The 26319-nt window shown below is 40.7% G+C and overlaps 1 protein-coding gene across 1 annotated transcript in view; it reads left to right on the plus strand.

Moving 5' to 3' along the window:
- Positions 1-8713: 8713 nt before the first annotated feature.
- Positions 8714-26319, plus strand: part of ST8SIA6 (ST8 alpha-N-acetyl-neuraminide alpha-2,8-sialyltransferase 6) — a 128878-nt gene continuing 111272 nt past the window's right edge. The window contains exons 1-2 of the mRNA XM_054590535.1: positions 8714-8808; positions 9367-9465. Coding sequence (XP_054446510.1) covers positions 8714-8808; positions 9367-9465 — 194 coding nt within the window. The remainder of the gene's footprint in view (positions 8809-9366; positions 9466-26319) is intronic.

The raw sequence follows: 26319 nt of genomic DNA on the forward strand, positions 1-26319 counted from the left end.
TTGTTATAGTGTATTTACATTTGGATGTATTTTTATTTATCCTAGTCAGGAGTTGCTGTCACTATTAAATAGAACTCTTAAATCATTAATTAATTCTGGAAAGTGTGCCCACGCTAACTCTTCAAATATTAACTCTTCCCTATTCTCTCCCATCTTTCTGTCTAGAATTTTTATTAGTCAAATGTTGGATTATGGTAGATTAAAGACAGCCAGAAATTACTCGTTATTTCTGTTACAGGTAGAGTGTGATATTGTGATTTATAATAAGAAATATGTATTTGGTCTTCATTCCCATTTCTAGCAAAGCGCTTCTAAAACCCTTGAAATGTCCTGAGTGATAAGAGCAATAAAGTTATCTTGTTTTTTTATTACAAAATCCCTTTCTACCATGCCTGAGTTAGGTGACCTTCGGAATTCATCTAAGGATGGGGGTTGGTTGCCAGGAGACACAGTCATGTGATTGGAGGGTTTGAACTTCTAGCCACCCCTACCTTAGAGGAGGGAAGAGGGCCTAGAGGTTGAATCAATCACCAGTGGAAAATGACTTAATCAGTCATGCATGCATAATGAACCTCCTAAAAATCCAAGAGGATGAGGTTTGGAGGGTTTTCAGATTAGTGAATGTGTATAAAGTGGCACACTCAGGCCACAGAAAGCTCTGCGTCCCTTCTCACATATCTGCTCTATGCATCTCTTCCATTTGACTGTTCCTAAGTTATATTCTTTTATAATAAATTGGTAACCTAGTAAATAAAATGTTTCTCTGAGTTCTGTGACCTGTTGTAGCAAATTAATGAAACCCTGAAGGGGGTCATTAGATCCTCCAATGTTTTGCCAGTTGGTCAAAGCACAGGTGACAACCTAGACTTGTGATTGGAGTCTGAGGTGCGCACGTGTGTGTGTGTGTGTGTGTGTGTGTGTGTGTGTGTGTGTGTGAGAGAGAGAGAGAGAGAGAGAGAGAGAGAGAGACAGTCTTGTAGGACTGAGCCCTTAAGATGTGGGATCTGATGCTATCTCTAAGTAGATAGTGTCAGAATTGAGTTAATACCTTGGTTATATGGAAGAAAACACACACACATTGCAGTTGGTGTTGGAGTCTAATAGAGTCTAACTCATCTCCCTTTGGGTATATGATAGACTTAGGAACTTACATGACTAATAGAATGCAGCAGAAGCAATGTCCTGACACTCAGAAACTAGATTATAAGAAACTTGTAGTTTCTGCCAGGGGCTCTTAGGATATTTTTAATGGGAACTGTGAACTTTTATGTAAGAAGTCTGGCTATCCTGAGATCGCTGTGTTGGAGAGTTCATGTGCTGGTACTTAAGTTAACAGTCTTAGTTGAACTCTTCTTTCAATTATCCCTATCAAAGAGCAAAGACATGTGAGTAAAACCATGTTGAAACCTCCACATTTGACATGAAGTGAAACATCAGTATTACTCAGCTGAGTGCTGTCTGAATTCCTGACCCACAAAATCTTTAGGTATAATAACACGTTATTGCCTTAAACCACTTTTCTACAGGTCTTCTGGCCTCTCTGTCACAATTTCCATGTCTTTATCTTTCAATGTGTAATTTTCTCAGATTGTTTTTTCACATTGATCCTCTCTTTACCAATATATCATCTTGTCGCTTACCCTATCCATTGATTATTTTTACAGCAATGACTATTTTTTCCTCATAGTCCTATTGGTTCGTCAGAACAAATGTGCTCCTTTTATCATAGCTCTTTTCCCGGTGTGTTGATTTGACTTTTCACATTATTAATGATTTCAAATTTATGTTTTCTTCCTAATTATTGCTTAATAATCCTTCCATTAGTTTCACCTATTGACACATATTCATGGTGAATTCCTTAAGTGTTTTGCAATTTTTTATTTTATGCCCCTTTTTATCGATATTTCTTTTCTTTGAGATTTTTATGGAACGAGAACAGTTATCACTTTTTTTGCCATGAACCTCAGGATATCATTAGCCAGGGACCAAGCTTTATGTTAATTTTAGGGTGACTTGGGCAGAGTAACATTGAGCCTCAAACCCAAAGAAAGCAAATATTTTAGATTAAAAATCTTTCACCCAGAGCTCAGACAGAGACAAACAATTGCAATTGTGCAGGTGCTTGGACCTTTGTATTTTTAGTTCACATATTTTGTTTTTAACAACAAAAAAGCTTTATGCAGGGATTTTAACTCTAGCTCTGTCTCCTCAGGAGGCTAGTCCTCCTCTTTCAATCCCTGTGTTGATGGTGAAAGCAAACTTCTGGGTAAGCGGGGTGATGATGCATCCGACATGACTGCGAGGTGACTGCCGCACCAGAGCGCACGCTTACTGCTCTTTTTTCCAGTTCTTCCCTGGAAAACAATGAGGGTACCTGGAGTTTTTCCTTTCTTTACTGAGAGTTCATCTATACCTTCCTTTTATATTTTTGTATTTTATAAAACATTTTAAGTGTTTGTAACAGATTCACATATTTCACGAATAGGTATTCTTTCTGTTTTTAACCAAAAGTCTAATTCTTCTTTCTTCTTTCTTGTTCTTTGAAAGATATTTATACATTAAAAATTTTGTAAAACTATTGCTGCTTTTTTGACTAACAACCTTTTATGATTTAAATATATATTCATCTTGAAACAGGAAAATAATGCACTTTTACTACATTCTTATTCAACTTCTTATTTCATATTTTCCACTATTTAGCATGAACTGGAAATTTTTCTCCCAGATTTATTGCATCAACATATTATTCTATATTTATGTAGCAGTTTAAAAAGAAAATGTAGCACATTGTGGAATCTTATTACTTAGACTAAATTCTGTTTTTTAAAATGATTTATTTTCTCATCTGATTTCTGTATGGTCAAGACTTCTTCATTGTAAATTCTTTATTTTGATTCATTTTTTATAGTTGGTTATGACCCAAAGTTTGTTTTGTTTAAAGGACACATACATAAGTATTATATATTCTGAGTCATTGAATGTCAATTTTATATAAAATATTTGCTTTTATTTACAAAAACTATCTTGGCTGGTTATAGAATTTTGGGGGTAACAGGACCAAAACCACCTTTCCAAGGCCTCTTTCCTAGAGCTGGCTGAACCCTATAAAGCATGACCGACTCTAATTGATTTATGACTCTTTGTCCTCAGGACTAAAAATTACTGGAATTGCCCTTAAGGCGCAGAGGCTCCTGGAGCTTAACAAACAGGATATACCAGACCACATGACCTGGAAAGGACCCTGTACCCAAAGATAACATCAAAGCAAGTTGCAGCCCAACAGAAACATTCTGCTCTGTAACCACCCCATGACTGGATAAAAAGCCCGAAGCGCTCACCCTTAGGGCTGGAGGTATCTCCGCACCTAGCCCTTGCCCTCTCTTGGGAAAGCACTGTAAAACTTTACTCCCTGTACTTCCTTCTCTTTGGGAATTCTTTCACAGCGCATATCACCAACCACCCTAACAAGGGTCACATCTTTTCTGCTTAAAATTCTGTAAATATGTAGTTTTTGTTTTTGTTTTTAGTATAATGTTGTGGAGGTGAATTTAGAAGCAAGATTAATTATTACTTATATCTTCTGTTTGGATGATTCTGGATTCTTTATCTTTGAATGATCTCTGCAAGAAGATAGATTATGAAGTTATCTGTTTCCTATTAAATTTCTCTGGAACATCATGAGATCAGACAACGAGAAAACAAAAGCCCGCAGAAGCACATATTTCTTTATTTCAGGAAAGTTTTCTTCCATTATATCCTTAAATATTTTTAATATTTTATACTTATGCTTTAAAAAAAGAGCATGTAATACTTACATGATGTATATCTTTTATGGTGGAATGAGAGGCCAGAGAGGAAATAAAGGCAGGGCCCTCACCATTACAACCTAACAGAGAACTTACTATAGGAGGCTAGAAGCAAGAGCTCACCTGTTGACCCAGTAATCCTGAGCTTGTTCCAATAAGGCTGCCAGGGGTCCCGAACAACGAGTGAAACTATGGTGGTGTAGGAGAGGGGAGCCCTTGAAAGCCTGTGTGTATCATCCCCACTAGCTGGGGAAAGGAAAACCTTGAGACCAGGTATTTACCCCAAGGCCTGGAAGGGGAAAAAAGGAGGCAACTATAGTGCCCAAAGAAAGGGCCCATAAACAATTTTGGTTAATTGCCTGCCTCCCATCAGGTATGCAAAATGAACAAATAAAGTCTGGAGCAAGATAAAGACATGGGCTAACAGACCTCCATCCATACCTATGTTTGGGTCAGCACATCTCCTTGGGGGAAGCTGGCACCACCTTTACCTGCCAATCAAAATGTAACTTCTTCACCCCCACCCACCAGCTATATAATTCCTCAGAACAAAGGACTCACTCTCATGGCCTCTTGACCCACTTGGCTCTTTATGTCACATCGGGGAGCCCCTGGACACCCAGGTGCTGGTCACCCGACCTCTGGCCACCCTGCTTTTGCTACTCCTGTTCTAGCCACCCTTGCTTTTGCTTTACCATTAGAACTTAGCACTAATAAATTTTGCATACACACCAATAGGCTTGGTGGCCTGTAGTTCTTTACTGTGTAGGTAAGAAGAATCGAGTTTCTGGGAGTTTCTCCCCTAACAGCACTATCTCTACGTCATCATTCCTCTGGCTAGAAAAGCTGGATTCACTGAAAACAGAGATACTGGTCAGCATCTCTCTTTTATCTTTATAGCCCTAACTATACACATTGATTGCCACTCATTTTTGTTGTGACCTACTTCCAACCTTTGCTCTTTCAAATTGAGGGTTAGTAGGGTCTTCAAAAACTTTTCATTTTTCTCCCCTAAAATCTAAGGTCACAAATTGGAAAGATGTGTCATGAACTTGACATTCTTCTCCGGCTGATTTGCTTTTAGCAGGAATTTTTGCAGTTTGTAGAATGGGATTTTGGCCATTCTATAGTTTCAGGATAAATAGTTTCCATTTCTGTTTTGGGTCCTTTATGATTATTTTAAATCCTCACCCAAGGACATGTTTATTGATTTTAGAGAGATGGGGAGGGAGGGAGAAAGACATTGATTGGTTGTCTATTGTAAGTGCCCCAACCAGGACTGACCTGCAACCTAGGTATGTACCCTGACCAGGAATTGAACCCATGACTTCTCAGTTAGATGATATTCAGCTCACTGAGCCACATGGGCCAGAGCCCTTTATGATCTTTTAAATAGACTTCAGGGAGAGGAGTTTTAGAAGTTTGAACATTTTATACATTAAAAATCTATTTTATTATGTGAATAATGATTCTTTTTTGTAATTTTAGTATACTACAAATTAGATTTCTTATATACATAAGGCCTATATGAAATTTATATGTCATTGTAGGTATTCTATCTTTAAAGTTAAAACTACTTTAGAGGGGGCAAGGGAAAGTGGTGGGGGGAGGCAGAGACAAATGTATTTAAAAAGTAAATAAATTAAAAAAAATTAAAACTACTTTACACATGAAATTGCTTCAATTTTTTATATTAATCATTGGGCAAAATCTAATTTGTATAAAACATATTTGAAAACATACCCCCATAGAAGGTTATTGATTTCTTGAAGTTATTTATACTTTTATTTATATCCTATGATTTTTTTTTGAAAATAGGTAGCCTTGGTTATGCTATCCTTATGAATTTCCTCCCCCAAGAAATAATTAATATTTATAAATGTGCTATTGTCCTGCAGTCCACACAAATCTCTAATATTACTAAAACCAATCAAGCAGTTGAAAACATCAGAAACCATTCTTTCTAGACAGGGAGATTAAAATGCCACCCAAATGAAGGAAAAGATTCTTTGGTGCATCAAATTTTTGTGTTTTTCAGAACACTCTTTCCTTTCCCTATACTGAGAGTTCCTGCTGGTGAATACTGGTAGATATAGTAGACACTTGATTCTTTTTCATGATCCCTAAATCCATGCATATGGAAATATTTAAATCCTTACACCAAAAATGAGAAATCCAACTTCCAGGAAAATTTTTAATTACTTGGACATTTTGTATATATCAAAACCTTCCAATCATTTTTAGAAAGTTATTCTCTAAAACTAAGGCCATTCTTGATGATGAAAAGTTATTTTATAAAACTGCAGGCATTCTTGATAGTATAGGAAAAATGAGAGGAAAATGCTGGGCAGAGTGGGTGAGCAAGGTAGGTTTATGCATCGACTCGGGCTTCTGCCCATCAGCCTTAGTCTCTGGATCTATTCTGAGTCTCAGTAGTATCTCAAATTACTACATGGCATAGATCTTTGTGGTGCTGATAAACCTGCAAATGTTAAGATACCAAGTGTAGAGCTTTCCAGTATTGGTTCAATGGCTGATAATATTTAGGAAATGCATTTTTGTCAAGTTCTTTTATCTCTCAAGGAAAAGCAAGATAATTCATATTTTACCAACCCAAGTCTTCAATTTCAAAGCTTGCGGTAAAATTCCCTACTGTCAAATTTTAGTACTCATTTCAGAATTCCCATCGCAAATTTACACTTGGTTTTCCAATTAAAATGGGCTTTTGTGAGTCCCCTGCTGATAGCCATTGGCCTGATAAAAAGTTACTTCATTTTCAGCAAGGGTGCTGAGGGAGCCCGGCGCGAGGCAGGCTTTCTGTTGTTGCCTTGAGCCCAGCTGTGCTGAAATATTAAACTTTAGTAAATTAGGTAAAATTGCTGCTTCCTGGTTGATACAATAATGCCCTTTTCTTTTTCTGCAAACCATCTCCAATATCAGTTGTCTGCACAATTCTTTTCTGCTCTAAGAGAAAAAAAATTGAGACTATCTTCCCAATCCACACAACTTTTTCAGTCAGACTATCTTCCTCATCCAGATTTTTCATTTTCAAGGTACTTGTGCTCTATCCTACTTATCTCACAGAATGCTTAAACTTTCAAACATGTAGAATTGGATTACTTTATTATTTTAGCACTGAATATAGCATTACTTTATTATACCATATTCAGATAAGCAGCTGGATCTCTAAAAACATCAGTCTTACATAAAAGTAGCAACATTTTCTTTATTAATTTGTATATAGTTTAACAACAATAGTGAGCTATTTCCAGTCACATTTATTTTCAGTTTTTGCTCTTTTTTTTTTTTCTTTAAGGATAGCATTAGATGTGAGGTATTTTTGTTGGTGTATAGTTCTGAGGTGTTTTATTCATTGACCAACATTTATCGATCAACTACTAAGTGCAAAGTTTTGGTATATTTTTGAATAAATATTTTTAATTAGAACAAATGCAGAACTAGCAAAAAGAGAATTTAAATGACAAAATTGCTGGCAGCAGCTTTGTTGAGCTGTCTGGCCTACTTGTTCCCCAAAATGTTCTCGCACTGGTCTTCCAGGTTAAGACCTTATGCCCCTAGGAGACTCCAGTTGAAATATGAGTATTTTTGTTGCTTAGGAAAGCTAACTCATTAAAGCCTTTCAAAGTACCTTTATCAAGGTACTCACAAGATGGTAGCGTTCAAAGGTTGTTTCTGAAAAATCTCAAAATCTATCCAAAAGGAGATTGAATAGTCTAATGAGCCCCCATAAAAAACTTCATGGAGTTCAGGGTTTATTGATGTTCCTCAAAGGTCCAGAGTTTGGAGCAAAACCCGGGGAGGTGGCCAAGGGGGAGCTTGGGAAGTCTGTGGGCTACACAAGTAGACAGGGTGGCTTCGGGCTGAAGGAGGAGAAGCCCTCTTCCCAGTAAATAATTGGGGAGCCAGCTTATATCATTGTCATTGGATCACTCCCTTGCAATAAATGATGAGATTAGGGTTCTGGCAACGTTTTCCGAAAAGGGACAGCTAGTAATAACTTTTTAATTTTGTGGGCCATATGATTTTTGTCACCACTGCTCAAGTCTGCCGTTGTACCATACATGAAAGCTGCCATAGATAATACAGTCACATACAGTAGCCACTGATGGTACAAAAGAGTGGACATGGAGGTGTTTCAATAAAACTAGAAATCGATTCTCTGTGCCTTTGATTCTACATTTAAGCCAGGGGAGGTTCCTCCTATTTGACGCCGGAATCCAACAACTGCCAAGTTTGTGGCAGTCTTCACGTGTAGGGCGATCCAGCAGAGCGACTACATAGTTTTCAAAGTTTTTAAAGTGGGCCCTTTCCCCCGCGTCTTCCGACCCTGTAAACCCTGACTGTCAACCGCAGGGACGCCGACAGAGTTGTGATGTGCATGGGTAGGCTGCGTGGGCTTCGGGGAGAAGCACGTGGGCACTGAGGAGCAGGTGAGGGCACAGAAAAGTTAGAGTCCAATCAGCACGGAGTCGAGCTCCTGGGCCCCAACCTTCAGGTGACCCCGCGCGGCGGCGGCAGCGGCGGTGGCGGCAGCGGCGGCAACCAGAGCTGGCAGCAGCTCCGAGCGCCTCCGGGAGGCGAGGAAGCGAGCTTGGCGAATCGTCACTGCCACCCGAGCGCTGAGCTCGGCGGTCCAGGGCCGTGGGGAGAAGTGGAAGAGCCGGGACGCGGCGTCTTCGTTGGCCCCCAAAGACAGTGCAGGCTGGGCCGGGGGCGCCCGAGAGTGCCGCCGCGCCGAGCGCTGTCGTCTCCTCTCCCGCCGCCCGTGAACGCTGGAGGTGTGCGTGGCTGCGGCGGCGGCCGCGGCAGGAGCCGCGAGTCGGGGCCGCCCGGGCTGTGTGTCGCCGGGGCAGCGGCAGCGGCGGCGGCCGCGCCCGTGGCTCAGGATGCGGCCGGGGGGCGCGCTGCTCGCCCTGCTCGCCAGCGTTCTGCTGCTGCTGCGCCTGCTCTGGGGCTCGACCGACCCGCCCGCTCGCCCCAGGTAACCCACCCGCTGCGCTCCGGGGACCGCGGGTTCCGCGCATCCCGCTGAGCACCCCGCCGTGCGCTCTGCTGTGCGCTCCCGGGGCCCCAGCCGCCGATCCGCTTGACTTGGGCAGCGTACACTTTTGGCTGCTGCGAGGATGAACCTAGGGGCAGCAGTGGCCTGAGGACGGGGAGTGATGGGGTAGTCCAGGAGGTAGGGTTGGATGAGTTGAGGGGAGGGCGGGTGGCACCAGAGGGGCGACACTTGAACCGCGTGGGCACTTGCTGGGGCTGAGAGGGACAGGTCTGTGTTGAGAGGGCCCCAGTGTTCATCGTTCTGGGCGAGGGAAGGACCTGCCGTCGGGTTCCGCATCAGTGTCCTGGGCTGTCCATGGTAGTGAGTGCTTCCCTTTCCTTCCCGCCTTGAGCCTCTTCAGGCGCCGGGGTTCGGGGGTCCCCCTGGGAGCCGAGGTGCTTAGGGAGGTCCCGGCGAGGTAGAGAGCGCCGTGCCCAGCCTGCCAGTCAATCGCTCCCCGCGAGGTGTAATAACTTAGTTTTTTTCCTGGCTGTGCAGGCTCATGGCAGAGGAAAGCAGGGAGGCCACCCATGGCATCCCCGCAGCCCTGAGGACGCCCAAGGGCTCGGAGATCCAGCTGCCGCGCTCTACAAACAGGTACCTGCGGTGTGTTGCGGGGATGGGGCGCGGCTGCACGAGCAGGACTCGCTATGAGTTGTGTAGCTAGGATGACACGGTTGAGTGGATTTCTGTGTGTGTGTGTGTGTGTGTGTGTGTGTGTGTGTGTGAGAGAGAGAGAGAGAGAGAGAGAGAGAGAGAGAGAGAGAGAGAGAAGAGACGGGGAGAGGAGAGAAGAGAGAAGAGGAAGAGAGCACACTTGAGCCTGTAACTCCTCACTCCCTGAATCTCCCCTCTAAAGGCTGTTCTTTTGGTTCTTGGAACCAGGAGATATCCAAACGAAGCTGCACTTTAAGAGATGGGTACTCAATTCCCCTTTTGCTCATGAAAACCTTTGGGAGAAGCAGCTCAGCTTGTCTTTATTGGGGGATTTGGTTGGTTTGCCTTCTGTCTTTATGCTTTAAAGTGTACCTGTGTAAGAGTCACATTTAGATGAGAATGTATATCTATCTTTAGTGAATGGAGACTTAAAATTGTTCTCTTTCACTCACATGAGTATTTTATCCATGTTCAATAATTCTTTGGTTTTTATCATTTTCTGATTATAAAAGTAATACATGCTTGGTGCAAAAAGTTAGGTAATATGAGAAATGTATAAAAATAATATTGACTCTATTTACTCAGAGTTCCACCACACAGAGAACACATTAAGTTTTTGGTCTATATTCTTCCAGTATTTTTTCCTATATACATATATTTAAAATATATACTTAAGATTATACTTTGTAGTTTGTGTTCTGCCTTTTATCCTAAATAATTAAACACACACACACACAGCCCCCATTAAATTTTTTCCAAAAACATTGCTTTTGATTGTTGCCTGATTTTTCATATGAATGTGCCATAATCCATTTGTTTCCAGCTTTAGATATTTGGATCATTTCCTGTTTTGTTTTGCTTTGTTCGCTATTAATAATTCTATTAAGTACATTCTTGTATGTAAATCTTCATATTAAGTCAATTCTCCAGGATGGACTGTTAGAAGTTGGATTTTTTTGGTCAAAGACTAAGGGTATTTTAGGCTCTAAATACATGCTTACAGCCAATTGCTTCCTAGTAGAGTTGAATCAAATTACATTTTACCAGCAGAATGTTCTTGTGCCTCAGCATTTGTATTATTGCAGTTTTGTATATTGCAGCGTATTTTCCTTTTCTTTTCCTCTATTTATTTCTTGTATGTCTTCTTCCATATAGTCCTGGCTCTTGGGTCATCTTAATCTTCTGACTTAATGATTCAAGGGCCCCGTGTGGCTCCTGCTTGGTCATAAGAAGGGTCTGGGGAGCCTGGAAGAAATCTTCAAGTGCCAGAACAACACTGCCTCCCACAACTCTCCTCTTGGAATTTCACAGCATATTAAAGGCACTAAGAAATCCTGGAGTAACAAAGCTTTTGAGAAAAATATTGGCCTATGTGTTTATCTTATGCAGGGTTGTATACTATAGGTAACCTAGCTTTCCAATGAACTGGGAGCATTCCCTCTTTTCCAAGTCCTTGTACAGTTTGTTACACTTTCCCAAAGAGTTTGTTACACACTCTTGGGGAAACTTGGAAAGAATGTCCTGATTAAATTATCTGGTCCTAGGCCCTTTTTTGAGGTAATTCTTTGATGAATTTTTCAGCTTCTTTTGGCATATTTCTTTTCTACTTGGCATACTTCTTGAGCTAATATATGTAATTTATATTATTTTTCCTGAATATGGTCCATTTTATTAAGATTTTAAAATTTATATCATTCTGTTGTGTTTTTTAAAACCTATCTTTTGACTTATTTTATATCTCTTTTATCATACATGATTTTGATTATATAGCAGGGATGCAAAATTTAATCTATACTACTTGGTTGTGTAAAGAAATTATAATTTCTTTTTGAAAAATTTTATTGCATTTTTTCATTACAATTTAACCCCTTTATACTCCCCTCCCGCCCTGAATTCACCACCCTGTTGTCCATGTCCATGAGTCCTTTTTCCTTCTTACTCAATCCCTTCACCCCCTAACCTCCCCCTACAAATTGCTATCATCCTGCTCTCTATCTGTGAGTCTGTCTCTATTTTGCTTGTTAGTTCAGTTCATTAGATCCCACATCCCGGTGAAATAATATGGTATTTGTCTTTCTCTGACTAGCTTATTTCACTTAGCATAATATTCTCTAGGTCCACCCATACTGTCGCAAAGGGTAAAATTTTCTTCTTTTTTATGGCTGAGTAGTAATATTCCATTGCATAAATGTCCCATAGTTGTTTTATCTACTGATAATTTCTTAATTTGTCCCTTTTCTTCTGCCCTCTGGAATGGCTTCTCAAATTTGTCTTCTACATTACTGAATTATTTTTCTGTAGTGTCAATTCTCTGTTTGGCCCTATGTAAAACAGTAAATCTATTACATTTTTATTTTTTACACTTTTTTTCTTTTTTTTTTAGCCTGGACCTTATCACATCAGTTTACACTTCACCATCTAAGTAATCTTTTCCATTTCTTCATATTTTCTTGAGAATGTGAAGCAAATGCTTTCTAAAAGTTTTTTTCTCTTATAGTACACACTTTTCAAAAGTAGCATTTTTCTCCATAAGAACAATATTCTTCCCTTAAATTATATAATCTTTTTATAAGTTTTATGATTTGGGGGGACTTGCTTTTATTGTTATTTTAATCCTCACCTGAAGATGTGTTTATTGCTGAGAGAGAAAGAGGGGGAGAGAGAGAATGTCAATCAGCTGCCTACCTTACAAGCCCTGACCAGGGACTGAACCTGAGACCTCAGTATGTGCCTTGACCAACCGAGCCACACTGGCCAGGGCTTATTTTAGGGCATTTTTGGCTTGTTTTTAATTTAGATTTCCCCCAACAAGAGGCCTCATTTGGGCCTTCTGCTCTCAGACAGGACACTTTAGAACTCCTCATCATCTCCACTAGGAAGAAATTTCCTTTCTTGGAGAATAAACCACGTGAGAGGCTGAACCATATAGCCCTTATACAGGTATCTATATTTTAAAAATTTGAATTAAAATCATTGTGTTAAAATACATATATCATAAAACTTACTAATTTGAGTTTTTTAAAAAATGTGGTAAATACAGGTAACAAATGTATTCATATGAGTTTTTATTTATTTATTATTGAATATATTGGGGTAACAGTTAATAAAATTATGTAGGTTTCAGGTGTACAATTCTATAATATATCATCTGCATATTGTATTGTGTGTTCCCCACCCCAAGTCAAGTCTTCTCCCATCACCATTTATTCCCCCTTTACCCTCTTTTACCTCCCCCACACCCTTTTCCCTCTGATAATCAGCATATTGTTGTCTATGTCTATGTCATTTGAGTTTTTAATTACTGGACCTCAAAGCTGTCTCCTGCTCCTGGGTCCTGATCTCATGGCCATCAGAGACTGCACCTATCCATGGGTGATGCTAATGAACCCAGACTTCTGCTGCTGCCAGGAATGGTGCATGACCAATGTTACCCAAAAGCCAGGGAGGACTAGGATCCTGGCTCCTGGTTCTCCCCATATCTGCCTACCTTCTTCATGTCCCAGAATGCAGTGACTCATTTCCCTTCTATTCCTTTAGTGTTGCCCTTTATAATATAGTAGAGGTCTAATCTCAGGAGAGGGTAGGCAGAGAGCAGTGAGTGAGCCAGGGGCACCCAGCCAGCCTCAGGAAGCATGTCCTTCCTGTGTGGGAGCAGCTACCTGATTTTCTGGCTGGGCAACCTCTCTGCTCAAAGAAAGGTAGACAGTGGGAGGAAGATCAAAGCCTCTCTAGTTTTTTCTCCCTTGACCTGCTCTGTCTCAGAGGTAAAATTTGACATCAGCTGCTCCACGTGCTCTGTTGGTAATTGCTCCACGTGGTTCCACGTGCTCTGTTGGTAACAATATTTCCTCCCCAAATCTGACTGACTTCTGAAGCAGCTATGTGAGGTTGTCATTTTGTGTGGACTTGTGTACTTTCATAACAATGTAGTGTGGAAGAGAGAGAATTGGGCACTGATTTCTCTCTTCTGTCTTATAGTGGAAGTTGTAATGTTTTATGCGACATTTTTCTGTTGCCTATGTTCACATTGGGATCATAACTATGAACTTTGGAAAATCCAAGATGAGCATGAAGCGAGCGTGAACAGAACTCTGGAACAGCTGATTTTCACTCTCTTTTCCCTTTCTTCTCCCCCTACCCTCCAGGCTGATAAAGGCTGTTGAATTTTGCTTTCAAAGACGGTAGAATTCACTTTTCTATTTCTACTTCTTTGCTTTTAGAAATACTGATCCTATACACACCTTGATGTTAAAAATTCAGTTTGCTTTAAGTCGCCTTGAATCTGGTGTCCGAAATAATTTGAAGTGAGGCTTTAAGCTTTGCATTCTGCCTCTTCTCCTACTTCCTAATCCTGTGCCTTAATTGCCACCCCTCTCTTTCAATGTTTAGAGGGAGTTCTCCATTTCTGCTCCGGGGCCAGTCTCCTTGTGTTCCCTGCTGGGAAATGGGTTTCCTTGGTGCTTCCCAGACTGTCACCTTCCATCCCTTTGTTCTATGATGCTGATGTCTGATCTTCAGCTGCTCTGCTGCCGTGAGAGCTGCAGGGCATAGAGTCCTGGCCGCCTGACCCACGGGCAGGGCTTCAGAATGGGGACTGCAGCCACTGCCGGGCTTCCGTGGGCGCGTTGCCATGTGGACAGCAAAACCAGGATGAGCTGGAAGGACAGGAGGAAATCTTCTGCTCTTTGCCTTGTGGGGTAGGTGGGTGAGGAGATAGGGTTTCATGTAGAAATAGTGTCTGGTTGGCAGCACTCACTCTGTCGGAGGTGGAATTTTATTTTCTGTTACGCTCATAGGACTCCACTACTTCCACTACAGGGCTTCTCTTAGCAAAGAGGCTGGTATTTCTTTTTATGACTTGAGAGGCAACGTCCAGCAGACAACACTGTTCACACACGCATACAAAAGTGAAGGTAGGTCCATTGAAACATAAATCTAGGTTGCCGTAATATGTTCTGGTCTTGTGTATTACTCTTGTGTCCTTAGTAGACATTTCCATTGAGCCAATAGGCATTAGGATGAATTTGAAACAACAGAGAAAAGCCTTCCTGCTTGGTGGGAGGAGTGATTTTTTTTGGGGGGGGATGTGGGGATTTTAGAGAACCACAAACATTTTGTGAGATTAAGTGCTAATAGGAAATAGTGAGAAAGAGGCGTGGGCACAGTGGAAGGAATATGAAGAGAATCAAAATAAATAAGTATATGTCTTCATCTGCCAGGTACAGTGATTCCTTTTAGAGCCAGTAGGCTTAGCTGCTCTATGGTTTAGGGTTGCAAAGGTTCTACAGCCTCTCATTTGGGCAGAGGAGGAAGCCAGAGAGTCCCTGAGGCCCTGGGCAGACTTGAGGGAAATGTTCTTGTGTCCTGATGTCTTATTTTATAGCTTCCCTTGTCATTAAGAAGATGGGTGTTGCTTTAGTGTCTTTATATGTATACAATTAAGAAATTAAATCTATATTGTCTATACTTTCATATTTCAAAAACTTAATTTTGTTTCATGAAGTCCTAAGAATACTTTGTACATGCTGTAGATAACCAGTCACTGTGGACATTCATATCCATGGCCATAATTATTTCTAAAGGTAATTTTATAGGCATAACCTGCACTTTTGAAATTATTGTAAAATAATTTCCATTACCTTTTTAGTTATTGTAAAAATACTAGAACTCTCTAATATATCATTTTAAGGTGTAGTATTCCATAAACCCTCTGGAAGAAAACAGAAATTTTCATGGATTTGGATTAAGTAAAAAGAAACAACACCCGAAGTATAATCAATACAGGAAAAAAAATGATAAATTATATTTTATAAAAATTAAAATTTTTTGTGTTACTATATATACCACTAAGAATATAAAAATATAAACCACAGACTGGGAGAAAATATCTGAAAATCATATAGCAGTAAAAGAGTTGTATACAGGATATATAAAGAACTCTTACAAAGAACTCAATAATAAGAAGAAAACCCAATTTAAAAATGGGCAGAAGAGTTGAACAGACATTTCACCAAAGAAGACATACAGATGGCTAATAAGCATTTGAAAGACATGTTTTACATCATTAGTCATGAGGGGAAAACCAAAATGAGATGATCACTTCACACCTTCTATGATGGCTTCTCTTGAAACTCCACCATATCATGGGGCAGCTCCCTCCTAAGGTTAGGTTCTTCTATGAAGCTCATGAGAGTGGTGCTTTGGTGTAACCTAAGAAATGTTACTCACAGAAGCAGAGGAGTGCTGAGGTAGGAGTAAGGAAGGATGGTTCTCCAGGAAAACACCTGAAATGCAGAGAGGAAGTAGTGAGTGCACAGGAGTGTGTTAGACCCCTTTTGAGTCCATGCATAGCCCTAAGACTTTGGAGCAAAGTTCTACATTTGAGAAATTATTACAAGAGTAACTAAAAATCAGTATTTATTTGGTTTTAGAAGTTGTTGAGTAATTTCTTATTTCTTACTATTATGAGAGTCATGGACATTGCATCCCGAACCTGGGAACAGTCTCCCATTCAAATCACCATAATGGAGTGGAGCTGGCATCCTATTTAAGAATGTTGATGTTGGAAACTAATTCAAGATCTTTCATTCCTCATTGAAAGGTCCACACAGTTGTAGACTTGTAGAGGGTGTTGAGTTTGTGTTATACAACTGAAAACACCAAACACGTGTCTCTTGTACCAAAGACTGTGCTGAGACCCACTATTGTAGTTCCAAGAGGGCACCAAGATTTCTCCTTCCTACAATAGAAACCTCTAATTAGTCAACCTTTAAAACTGTCACATCAGGGAAGGATAGCAGGCTTTAGCAGAAAGATTTCTATTGGCATATAGAATAGCCTGCTTGGGAGTTAGGACCCTCATTTTCTGTGGATCCCACTGTAATATCTGGGCTACAGGTTTGAGAAGGGATGACAGAATGGGGGGTTGTTATTTGTGGGAAGGGGAATTCTGTTTGGGTTTTATAGATTCATAAGTGAGTAGTAGTCCCTTTTATGGCCAAAATGAGGAAAAGAGAGGCCCTAGTCCCGTTTTGGTACTATTTTATAAGACCTAAAAGTCAATAGTTAAAAGTCACTAAAGCAGAGAGCAAAAGAAAGATCGATTTGGGAGACCATTGTCCATTTTGCAATTCTAAGAGGGTGTCTTTGAGTACGCTATTATGTAGGTTTATTAGGACAATAGAAAAATAGATTCCAAATGATGCCTATGGTAAGAGCCATGCCTTACTGAATGAGTACCCTGATCAGAGTAGATAATATCTTGGGGCCCAAAGGGAATTAACAAAGTTTTGCTGAGACTTACAGTAATGATGTCAGCGGGGGCATACTGGAGAGGGTAAACCCAAAGTTGACCCACGTAAGTATTAATCATTATGAGGGCATAATGATTTGTGCCTGCAGATTGGGGCAGCAGTCAATAAAGTCAATTTGCTAGTGAGAGAAAGGCATTTTCTCCATGGTATAATCTTAATTGGCCATGATGTTGAGGTGGAACAGGGCACAAAAACCATATTAGGAAGCTGTGGTTTGGGCTAAGCTAGTGGCAGTGGGTTGTCATTTTGCTTGACCTCATGTTTAAGGGTTCTAAGGCCATAATGACCAGGCTGTTAGGGTCAGAAGAATGGGGGTGCTCCATGAGATTACTTAAAAAATGTGAGCAAGTTGGTTGGTTATGGCATTAAAATGAGCCTCTATCATGTGACCTGCAGTAGGAGCTGTGGCCTGAGAGACTTTAATTATAATGCATGAGATCTGAGCAGAAATATATTCCCAATGTGGAAGGTTCCATAGTGAACAATCCTGAATGTGAAATCTATTTTGTGTTTGATGCATAGATCATACCAAAGAGTGGGGCCATTAGCTACCAGCCAGGAGTCTGTATTACATGGACAATGAGCATATCTTTTTGGAGGGTATCCTTCAGCATTGAAATGACTGACATTTGGGTCCCAACTTTTATCAAGGATGTCTTGGCAATAGAAAGGAATGAAGTTCTCTGGTGTGTTCCATCACATGTGGTGGTAGTGCTGTTGCCAATAAAATAAATTGGTTCCCTTTCTCTTGGACTTGGGAGACCCTGCAAGTGGCCAACAAGGCCAGGCGAGGGTGCTCTTTCTTGGATCCATGAATTTGGCCAAAGAGACTCCAGAAAGAATAAGAATAGTGGCTAGGGCTTCACAGCAAAAGAACCACTGGATCGGACTAATGGCATTCTTACCTGGATGGTTTCTTTGCTGGCCTCAAATGCTTGTTGTTGGGGTGACCTCCATTCAGATTGGGCTGATTTTCTTGTGATTGCCTAAATAGGGTTTAACGAAATGTGTAGATCGGGAATATGTTGCTTTCAAAAGCCAAATAGGTAAGTAGATGTTGGGCTTGTCTGAGAGTGCTTAAAAACAGGGATATTGAGTGGAGATGGTCTGGGGATCAAATGAAGCCTTGACGCCTCCAAATCTGACTGAGGTGGTGGATCTTTTGGGTGTATGATTGCCCAGCCACAGGTAGTCAAAGTCTGGACCACAGTATGAATGTTTTGTGAAATAGCTTCATGCGTTGCTCCCCTCATTAGAATACAGGGGTGGCAAAAGTGGGTTTATAGTTGTGAATACACAAAACTCAGAGCTTATGTTCTTGTATTATTGTTTTCTAATTTTTGTATTGTATTACTTTCCATATAAACAACAGTAAACATACTTTTGCCCCCCCCCCGTGTTATTAGTATAAGGCCATAGATGGGTGCTTAAGAACAGAACAAGCCCATGAAGGCTGTGTTTGCATAAATGGAATGGTGGGGGTATAGATATAAGGGTATATTTATGTGGTTTAGTGAAGGTGTATTGGGATACCTTAGAGGTGAATGCAAATTGTGGCTGTGATGCTGGAGAAATGGGGCAGAATAAAACAATGGCTAGATCAATAATTTGGAGGATCTACCTCAGGGGATTTATTATTCTTGTGATGATACAGATGGTCCTCAATTTTACAATGATTTGACTTAATTTTTTGTGACTTTATGATGGTTTGAAAGCAATACACATTCAGTAAAAACTGGCTATAAACCGAGCTATGATATTCAGTAGGTAGGGTATATTAAATGCATTTTGACTTAACAATATTTTAAATTTATAATGGGTTTATTAGGACATAACCTTATCATAAATCAAAAGCATCTGTGTTTGGAAATCTCCTTGTCTAAGAATTCTCAATTTCAATTGTTGGGGTTTGAGTTATTACTCTTGGTCATTTGTTGAAATGCGGGAGTGCTGAGGAAAACCCAAAATCTTTGTCAATGGCTTTTACATTGGCTTGAGAGTGCATTAGTTTCCTTGGGATCCTTAGTAGATGAAGGTGTAAAGCATTTAGGGCTGGTTAACACTTGAGTTTTAGTTCCTGAGAATATCTGGATCTTTATAGCAGAATCAAGGGCAAGAACAGCTGCAAAGATTTTTGGTGCTCTTGATGTTCTAATTAACCATTCCCCCCAGGGGATGAGCCTCAGCAGGCCACATAGTGATAGTGATAGTTCTGCTTCTTTCACTGCTCCCCTGCTGACACACTAGGTCGGTGTGGCTGCTGGAGTAAGTCTCATTAGGCCTGTGCAGGAGGTGACAGACATAGGTGGGGGCTGGGACAAGGAGGTTGCTGGCACCAAATCAGTCATCAGTAGAAGTCCAAGGGCAACTACTTTGGAAATGGTTTGATAATTTCTTGGAAAGTTAAATATAAACTTAGCATATGGTCCAGGAATCCCACTCTTAGGTATCCCTCCAACATAAGTAAAAACATGTTTACGTAAATATAAACATTGTATGGGAACCTTTACAGCAACATTATTCATAATCATCAGTGGAAACAGTCTAGATGTCCATCAACTGATGAATCAATAAACAAAATGTGGTATATCTATACATGAAATGCTATTCAGCAGTAGAAAGGAATTAAATATGAATACATGCGGCACCACAGGTGAACCTCAAAAACATCATGCTAAGTGAAAGAAGCCAGACACAAAATACCCTGTGAAACAGACATGAAAAGCGGATCAGCGGTTGCCTGAGGCTGTGGATGAGGGTGTAGTAGAAATTGGGTATAAGGGTTCTTTTTGGGGTGATGGAAGTCTAAAATTGAATTATGGAAATGCCTGTGTAAATCTATAAAGTTCTTAAATATTGAATTGTGTACTTGAACTTTTTATATTCAGGGAATTTTGTGAGAAAAAACAGGATGGCATCCATGGTTTTGCTTTGTGTAATTTTTGTATTGTGTATGTGTATGTACGTGGGTAGGTTTCACATAGAGGAAGGTGATAAATAGCAGTAATGTTGTGTTGGTGGGATATGCAGAGGATTTAAGTAGTTTTGAGGAGCACCAAATTTAAAAAGGTTTTTTTTTGGGTAATCCACATAGCCATCAACAATATCTTGAGGTGAGAAATAGACAAAATGGGCAAAGTTCCCCATTAGCATTCAAATTTCCTACATTTTAAAAAATGTTCTCTGAGCAGTGCAGTCAGGTTTGACATGCTGTTTATTTAAAACAGAGAACAGTCTCTCAAATATGAGTACCTAAAATGCATGGGGCGTTGTGTCAAGCTCAACAAAATCAAAAAGGTTTAGCAATTACTGAGCTGTTACCATGTGCTAGGTTTAGCAGCTTGATATGTACGAATCCATTTAATTCTGAAAGCCACACTGTTCTGTAGGACTGTTAATATTCCCACTTTACAGAAGGAGAAACTGAGACCCAGAGGGTTTAGTCACTGTCCCAGGCCCCATGGCTGAAAGGGGCAGCTGACTGATTCCTAGGGGGCTGTGCTCCAGATGGAGAGACAAGGGTAAGTCATTTTATCTTATGTCAAATGAAGGTGATCTTTCCAGACATTTAGGGAGCCATTGGAGAGAATGTAGAGAGTGGTCAAGAATGACAGACTGTGGGGATGGAGAGCCTTGAGGACATGTAGGTGTGACATCCTGTGAGCCAGATGCTGTGGTGGGAGGCAGGGGGCAGCCCAGAGCAGATCTTTGACTCTCTTCAGTCTACAGAGTCAGATTTCGTGCAGTCAGACGTGCAGCAGCCAAAGGATTCAGCATAGACGAAGTGCTGAGAAGGGGCCTCAGGGGCCGGCCAGGGGTGCCTATCTAGGCCCCAGCCCATTCTTGAAAAGAACCCCCAGAAAGCTCTCCTCAGCACAGAGTCTTTACTTCCTGGCTTGCTGGGACATTGGAGCCACCCCAGGCGGTATGAGTGGGCTGAGTCTGTGCCTGGCCTCTGGAGTTGAAGCCATCTTCTGTGGCCACCTCCAGGTAGCAGCCCTCTCAGGTAATGGGACAAACCACAAACGGTGCCAGAGAAGGTGCACGGACCCTATTATTTATTTTCCCCAAGTTGGAAGAAACCAACTCAGACAGCTTACCCCTCCACAGTCCGATTGAGTTATGGTGCGCTCTCCCGCAGTCAGAGGTGACGGTTCGCTGCCGTTCCTGCCCCTAGGCCCTGTTTGCGAAGTTGCTCTTGTACTGAGGAGGGCCCAGGGAACCCACACATCGAACACTGCGCACCATAAATTTCATTAGGACCAAGTTTACTAAGAAAAGAATCAATTTGTATCCAAATGACTTTCTCCTGACTTACTTGAAAAAGTGATTTTCTTTTCTTTTGAACACTTTCTTCCCAGCAGTGCTGATTCTGGCACAAAGGTTATTAATGCTTCATTCATCCAGTCAGCGGATATTTATGCTGCAGGAAATATGTGCTGTTATCTGAGAGCTGGATGCCAGGAGGGTGGAGATGCAGGTGGAACCTAATTTGATTTGGGTATAAACAAACTTCTTTCCTTAGGAACAAGGTTCCTAAGCTCAGCTCAGTGTTTGTGGCGAAGCACACGAAGCATCTAATCTCCAGACGTTTTCTGAGGCCCTGCTCTGGGCAGCCAGAAGTCCCAGAGCTCTGACACCCCTGAATAAGTGTCAGTCAGTCACAGCTTTTAAGGAGTCTCCAGCCTAGAGAGTGACAGGCACTGGTGATGACCACCCAGTGTAAGTGCTATCATAGAGACGTGTCCAGGGCAGTGTGGCAGCTCAGGGGAGGGAAGCCAGTGGACGCTGGACTGGTGAGGGTTCCAGTGTTGAGTCTGAAAGCTTAAGTAGAAATTCCAGGAACAGACAAACTTTGGACATGTGACTGCAAAAGCAGACAGATGCTAGAAAACCAAGGGTGGGCGTTCCCAGCTAAGTAATTCTGGTGTTTTCTCACAGGTTAGGGGAGCCCATTGAAGGGCTTTTTTGGAGGGGGCCAGACTCTGGGGCTAGTGTAAGGCAGGCAGAGGTTTAACTGGGACAGCCATGCCAGTCATTCAAGTAGAGGCTGAGCTGCAGCTCTGGCCTGGGGGTCACCTCTAGTTGGGTCACCAGAGGGGGCTACCTGGTTGCAGCAAGGTGCTTGCGCTGTGGGCCCAGCCTCTGTTTCTGTGTGGTTGGGATCTGTTGTGAAAATTTCCCTGTGCAAATGATGGCTCGAAAATGGCAGGAACTGAGAGCCCAAACAGGAGACTGTCATGGTTAGGCCTGAGTTAAAACCCACATGATAAGAGCAGATGGGAATTTGAGAAACACAAAGAGATTGAATCCTTGTCTTGGGTGAGAGGAGCCAGGTCCAGGTCTTGGGTACGTACAGTTATGGACTGTGTTAGTCTGCTGTGGCTGCTGTAACAAAGAACCACAGACTGGGTGGCTTTACAAAATAAATACATTTTCTCATTAATTTTTATTTAATTTTGTTCTGGAGGCTGGAAATATTACGGCAAGGTGTTGGCAGAGTTGGTTTCTTCTGAGGGGTGCGAGGGAAGGATCTGTTCCAGGCCTCTCTCTCCTTGGCTTGCAGATGATCATTGTCTCCCTGTGTCTTCACATGGTCTTCCCTCTGTGCCTGTCTGTGTCATGTTTCCTCTTCTTATTAGGACACTAGTTGTGTTGGATTTAGGGGTCACTGTTATGACTTTTTTGTAACTGAAGTACCCCTTGAAAGGCCTTATTTCCAAATAAGGTAACATTCTGAGGTACTGGGGGTTAAGACTTCCATGTATGATCTTTGGGGGTAGGAGGACACAGGTCAGCCCATAATGCTGAAACACAAACAGATTTAACTTCATTCATTCCGAGGAATCATATAATGGTGTTGGCCTGTACTTCCTATGAGACCTGAATCAGTGTGTGTGATTTAAAAGGTGGGAGGGCCCCTTTCATGGAAAGAGTACATGACCTAAATTGAGATGGCAGATATTAACACTGATTCGGAAACTCAGCTTTTCTTAAGGTTAGTGCAACTTCTTTGGCTTCTCATAGCTGATGTCTGGAGAAACTATCCAAGTGTCAGTGGGTTTATGTAGGATATTTCTGGAGTGATCATGGTCCATTGTTGAAGTTCTGAATGGTGTGTGTGTGGCGGAGGGGGTGATTATTTTGAGCCAGGAGAAATCACACTGCTTAAGAGGCAGAATGGAGATATAGATGAGCGTAAATTCCCATCTTTCCTCAGCCCATTAGTCAGTTGAGGTTGCCATAACAAAATACCACAGACTTGGAGGCTTAAGCAATGGACATATATTTTTCATAGTTCTGGATACTGAATGTTCAGGATCAGGCACAGTTGGGTTCTGGCAAGGACATTCTTCTTGGTTTGCAGATGTTAGCCTTTTCACTGCAGATGGCAGGGAGAGAGAGAGAGAGGGAGGGAGAAAAACAGAGTGACAGAGATAGAGAGACAGAGAGAGATACAGAGAGAGAGGGGGAGAGGAAGAAAGAGAAAAAGCTCTTTTGTGTCTCTTCTTACAAGAGCACTAATCCTACCAGATCAGAGCCCCACTCTCATACCTTATCTAGCCCTTATTATCTCCCAAAGGCCTCATCTCCAAAGACCATTACACTGAGGGTATAAGTTATTTTTGAGGGGGTACACAAGTCATAACACCATCCTGTGTGACGTTGGAACATTCACCTACCTTCAAACTAACATCCTGTGTCTATCTCTCAAGGTAGGTTAAATGAGATGATGTAATGCGCTCAGAGTGCAGCATAGAGAAAATATTTAATCAATGAGTTTTCGTGTGCATCTCAGTAGAACTTTAAAGCATATTCTGCCTCATTATTGTCTGTCCATGGTGTCCCAGGTTATTAACATTGTGTGCTCTAATAAGAAGTGACCTTTATATAATTTATAAACACCAAAATCCTATGTATAATTAAATTACATAGTTTGAGAACTGCTGTGCCTATTTTTAAGTCAATTTTTATTTTTTGCCAAGTAGTATATTAAATAGTTAAAAAGCCAAAGAGTACTATAGGCATACGTTGGAGATATTTTGGTTCAGCTTTAGGCCACTATAATAAAGTGAGTATCACAATAAAATGAGTCACATGAGTTTTTTGGTTTCCCAGTGCTATTATTAAAGTTATGTTTACACTATAATGTAGTATGCAACAGCATCATATCTAAAAAATGTACATACCTTAACTAAAAAATATTTTATTGCTAAGAAATGCTAATCATCATCTGAACCTTTAATGTGTTGTTAATTTTTTGCTGGTGGAGGTTTCTTGCTTCGATGTTGATGGCTGCTGACTGATCAGGATGTGGTTGCTGAATGTTGAGGTGACTATTTTTTAAAATAAGGCAACAATGAAGTTGCTGCATTGATTGACTTTTCCTTTCATGAATAATTTCTCTGTAACGTGCAATGCTGTTTGATAGCGTTATACCTACAAAACTTCTTTCAAAATGGGAGTGAAGCCTTTCAAACCCTGCTGCTGCTTTTCTATCTAGGTTTATGTAATATTCTAAATCCTTTGTTTTCATTTCAACAATCTTTATAGCATTGTCACCAGAAACAGATTCCATCTAAAGAAACCACTTTCTTTGCTTATGTAGACATGCAACTCCTTATTGGTTAAAGTTTTAACATATGATTGTAGCAATTCAGTCACATCTCCAAGCTCCACTTCTAATTCTAGTTCTTTTGCTGTTTCTACCGCATCTGCAGTTACTTCCTCCACTGACGTCTTGAACCCCTCAATGTCATCCATGAGGATTGGAATCAATTGTTAATATTGATGAGTTGACCTCTTCCTATGAATCATGAATATTCTCAATGACATCTAGAATGGTGAATCCTTTCCAGGAGGCTTTCAATTTACATTGTCCAGACCCATCAGAACAATTATTGTCTATGGCAGGTATAATATTATGAAATAACTTTCTTAAGTAATAAGACTTGAAATTTGAAATTATTCCTCGATCTGTGGGCTGCAGAATAGATGCTGTGTTTGTAGGCATGGAAACCACACTAATCTCCATCAGAGCTCTTGTGTGACCAGACGCATTGTCAATGAACATGTCTATTTTGAAAAGAATCTTTTTTTCTGAGCATAGTAGGCTTAAAATATGTAGTAAGCCATATTCTAAACAGCTGTACTGTTGTCCAGGCTTTGTTATTCTGTTTATAGAAAACAAGCAGGTTAGACTTAGCATAATTCTTCAGGGCCGTAGGATTTTTGGAATGGTAAATAAGCATTTGCATCAATTTAAAATCACCAACTGCATTAGCCCCTACCAAGAGAGTCAGCCTGTACTTTGAAGGTTTGAAGCCAGGTATTGACATCTTTATAGCCCTAAAAGTTCTAGGTGGCATCTTCTTCCAATATGAGGCTGTTTAGTCTACATCGAAAATCGGTTGCTTAGTCTAGCCGCCTTCTTTATTTATCTTAGCTAGATCTTCTTGATAGCTTGCTGAAACTTCTACATCAGCTCTTGCTGCTTCACGTGTACTTTTGTATTATAGAGATGGCTTCTTTCCTTAAACCTCATGAACCAACCTCTGCTAGCTTCAAACTTTTCTTCTGCAGCTGCTTCCTTATATTTCTCAGCCTTCAGAGAAGTGGGGAAGTAGGGCCTTGCTCTGAATTAGGCCTTGGCCTAACGGGATGCTGTGGCTGGTTTGATTTTCTCTCCAGACCACTAAAACTTTCTGTATATCAGCAATAGGCTGTTTCACTTTCTTATCATTCATATGTTCACTGAAGTAAAACTTTTGATTTCCTTTGGGAATTTTTCCTTTGCATTCACAACTTGGCTAACAGTTTGGCACAAGAAACACAGCTTTTGGCTTTTCTGAGCTTTTGACATGCCTTCTTCACTATGCTTAATTATGTCTAGCTTTTGATTTAAAGTAAGAGATGTTTGACTCTTCCTTTCACTTGAACTCTTAGACTCACTTAAAATGTGGTTGCCACAAATCTTCAATTTGTAAAAAAATGCATTATCTGTACAATAAAGTGAAATAAAGTACAATACAGTGAAGTACAATCAAATGAGCTATGTCTACATTAAATAATATTTTCTAAAACATTTTTATGTGGCTTGGACTAGTGTTAGTACCTGTCACCTAATAACTGCCGTGTGTCATTTCTCGGTACTAAAAGACTTAGAAAATTAGCAATTTTCTGCCCTTTTTCCCACTCTTGTGGCAACAACTTCCAAACCCATTAACTGTTTTTCTCATATTTACCTTCATATTTCTTAATCATGTACTTCTATATCTGTTCCTTGATTTTTAAAGTTTAATTAATTTATGAAGTTCATTTAATTTCATTTTGTAATTGAATTTTTAATTTAATTATATATTGAAGTCTATTTATGGCAGAAATAGATTTAGTCCTCTTAATCTCCATCCTCCTCACCAAACACTTGTCTTCAAACCTCGTTTCTTTAGCTTTTCTAATATAGTTTTATTATTTTTTAAAT

This window comes from Pteronotus mesoamericanus, unplaced genomic scaffold (assembly GCF_021234165.1).
Source record: "Pteronotus mesoamericanus isolate MK-2021 breed Mesoamerican mustached bat unplaced genomic scaffold, CSHL_Meso_final contig_130, whole genome shotgun sequence".
Lineage (NCBI taxonomy): Eukaryota > Metazoa > Chordata > Mammalia > Chiroptera > Mormoopidae > Pteronotus > Pteronotus mesoamericanus.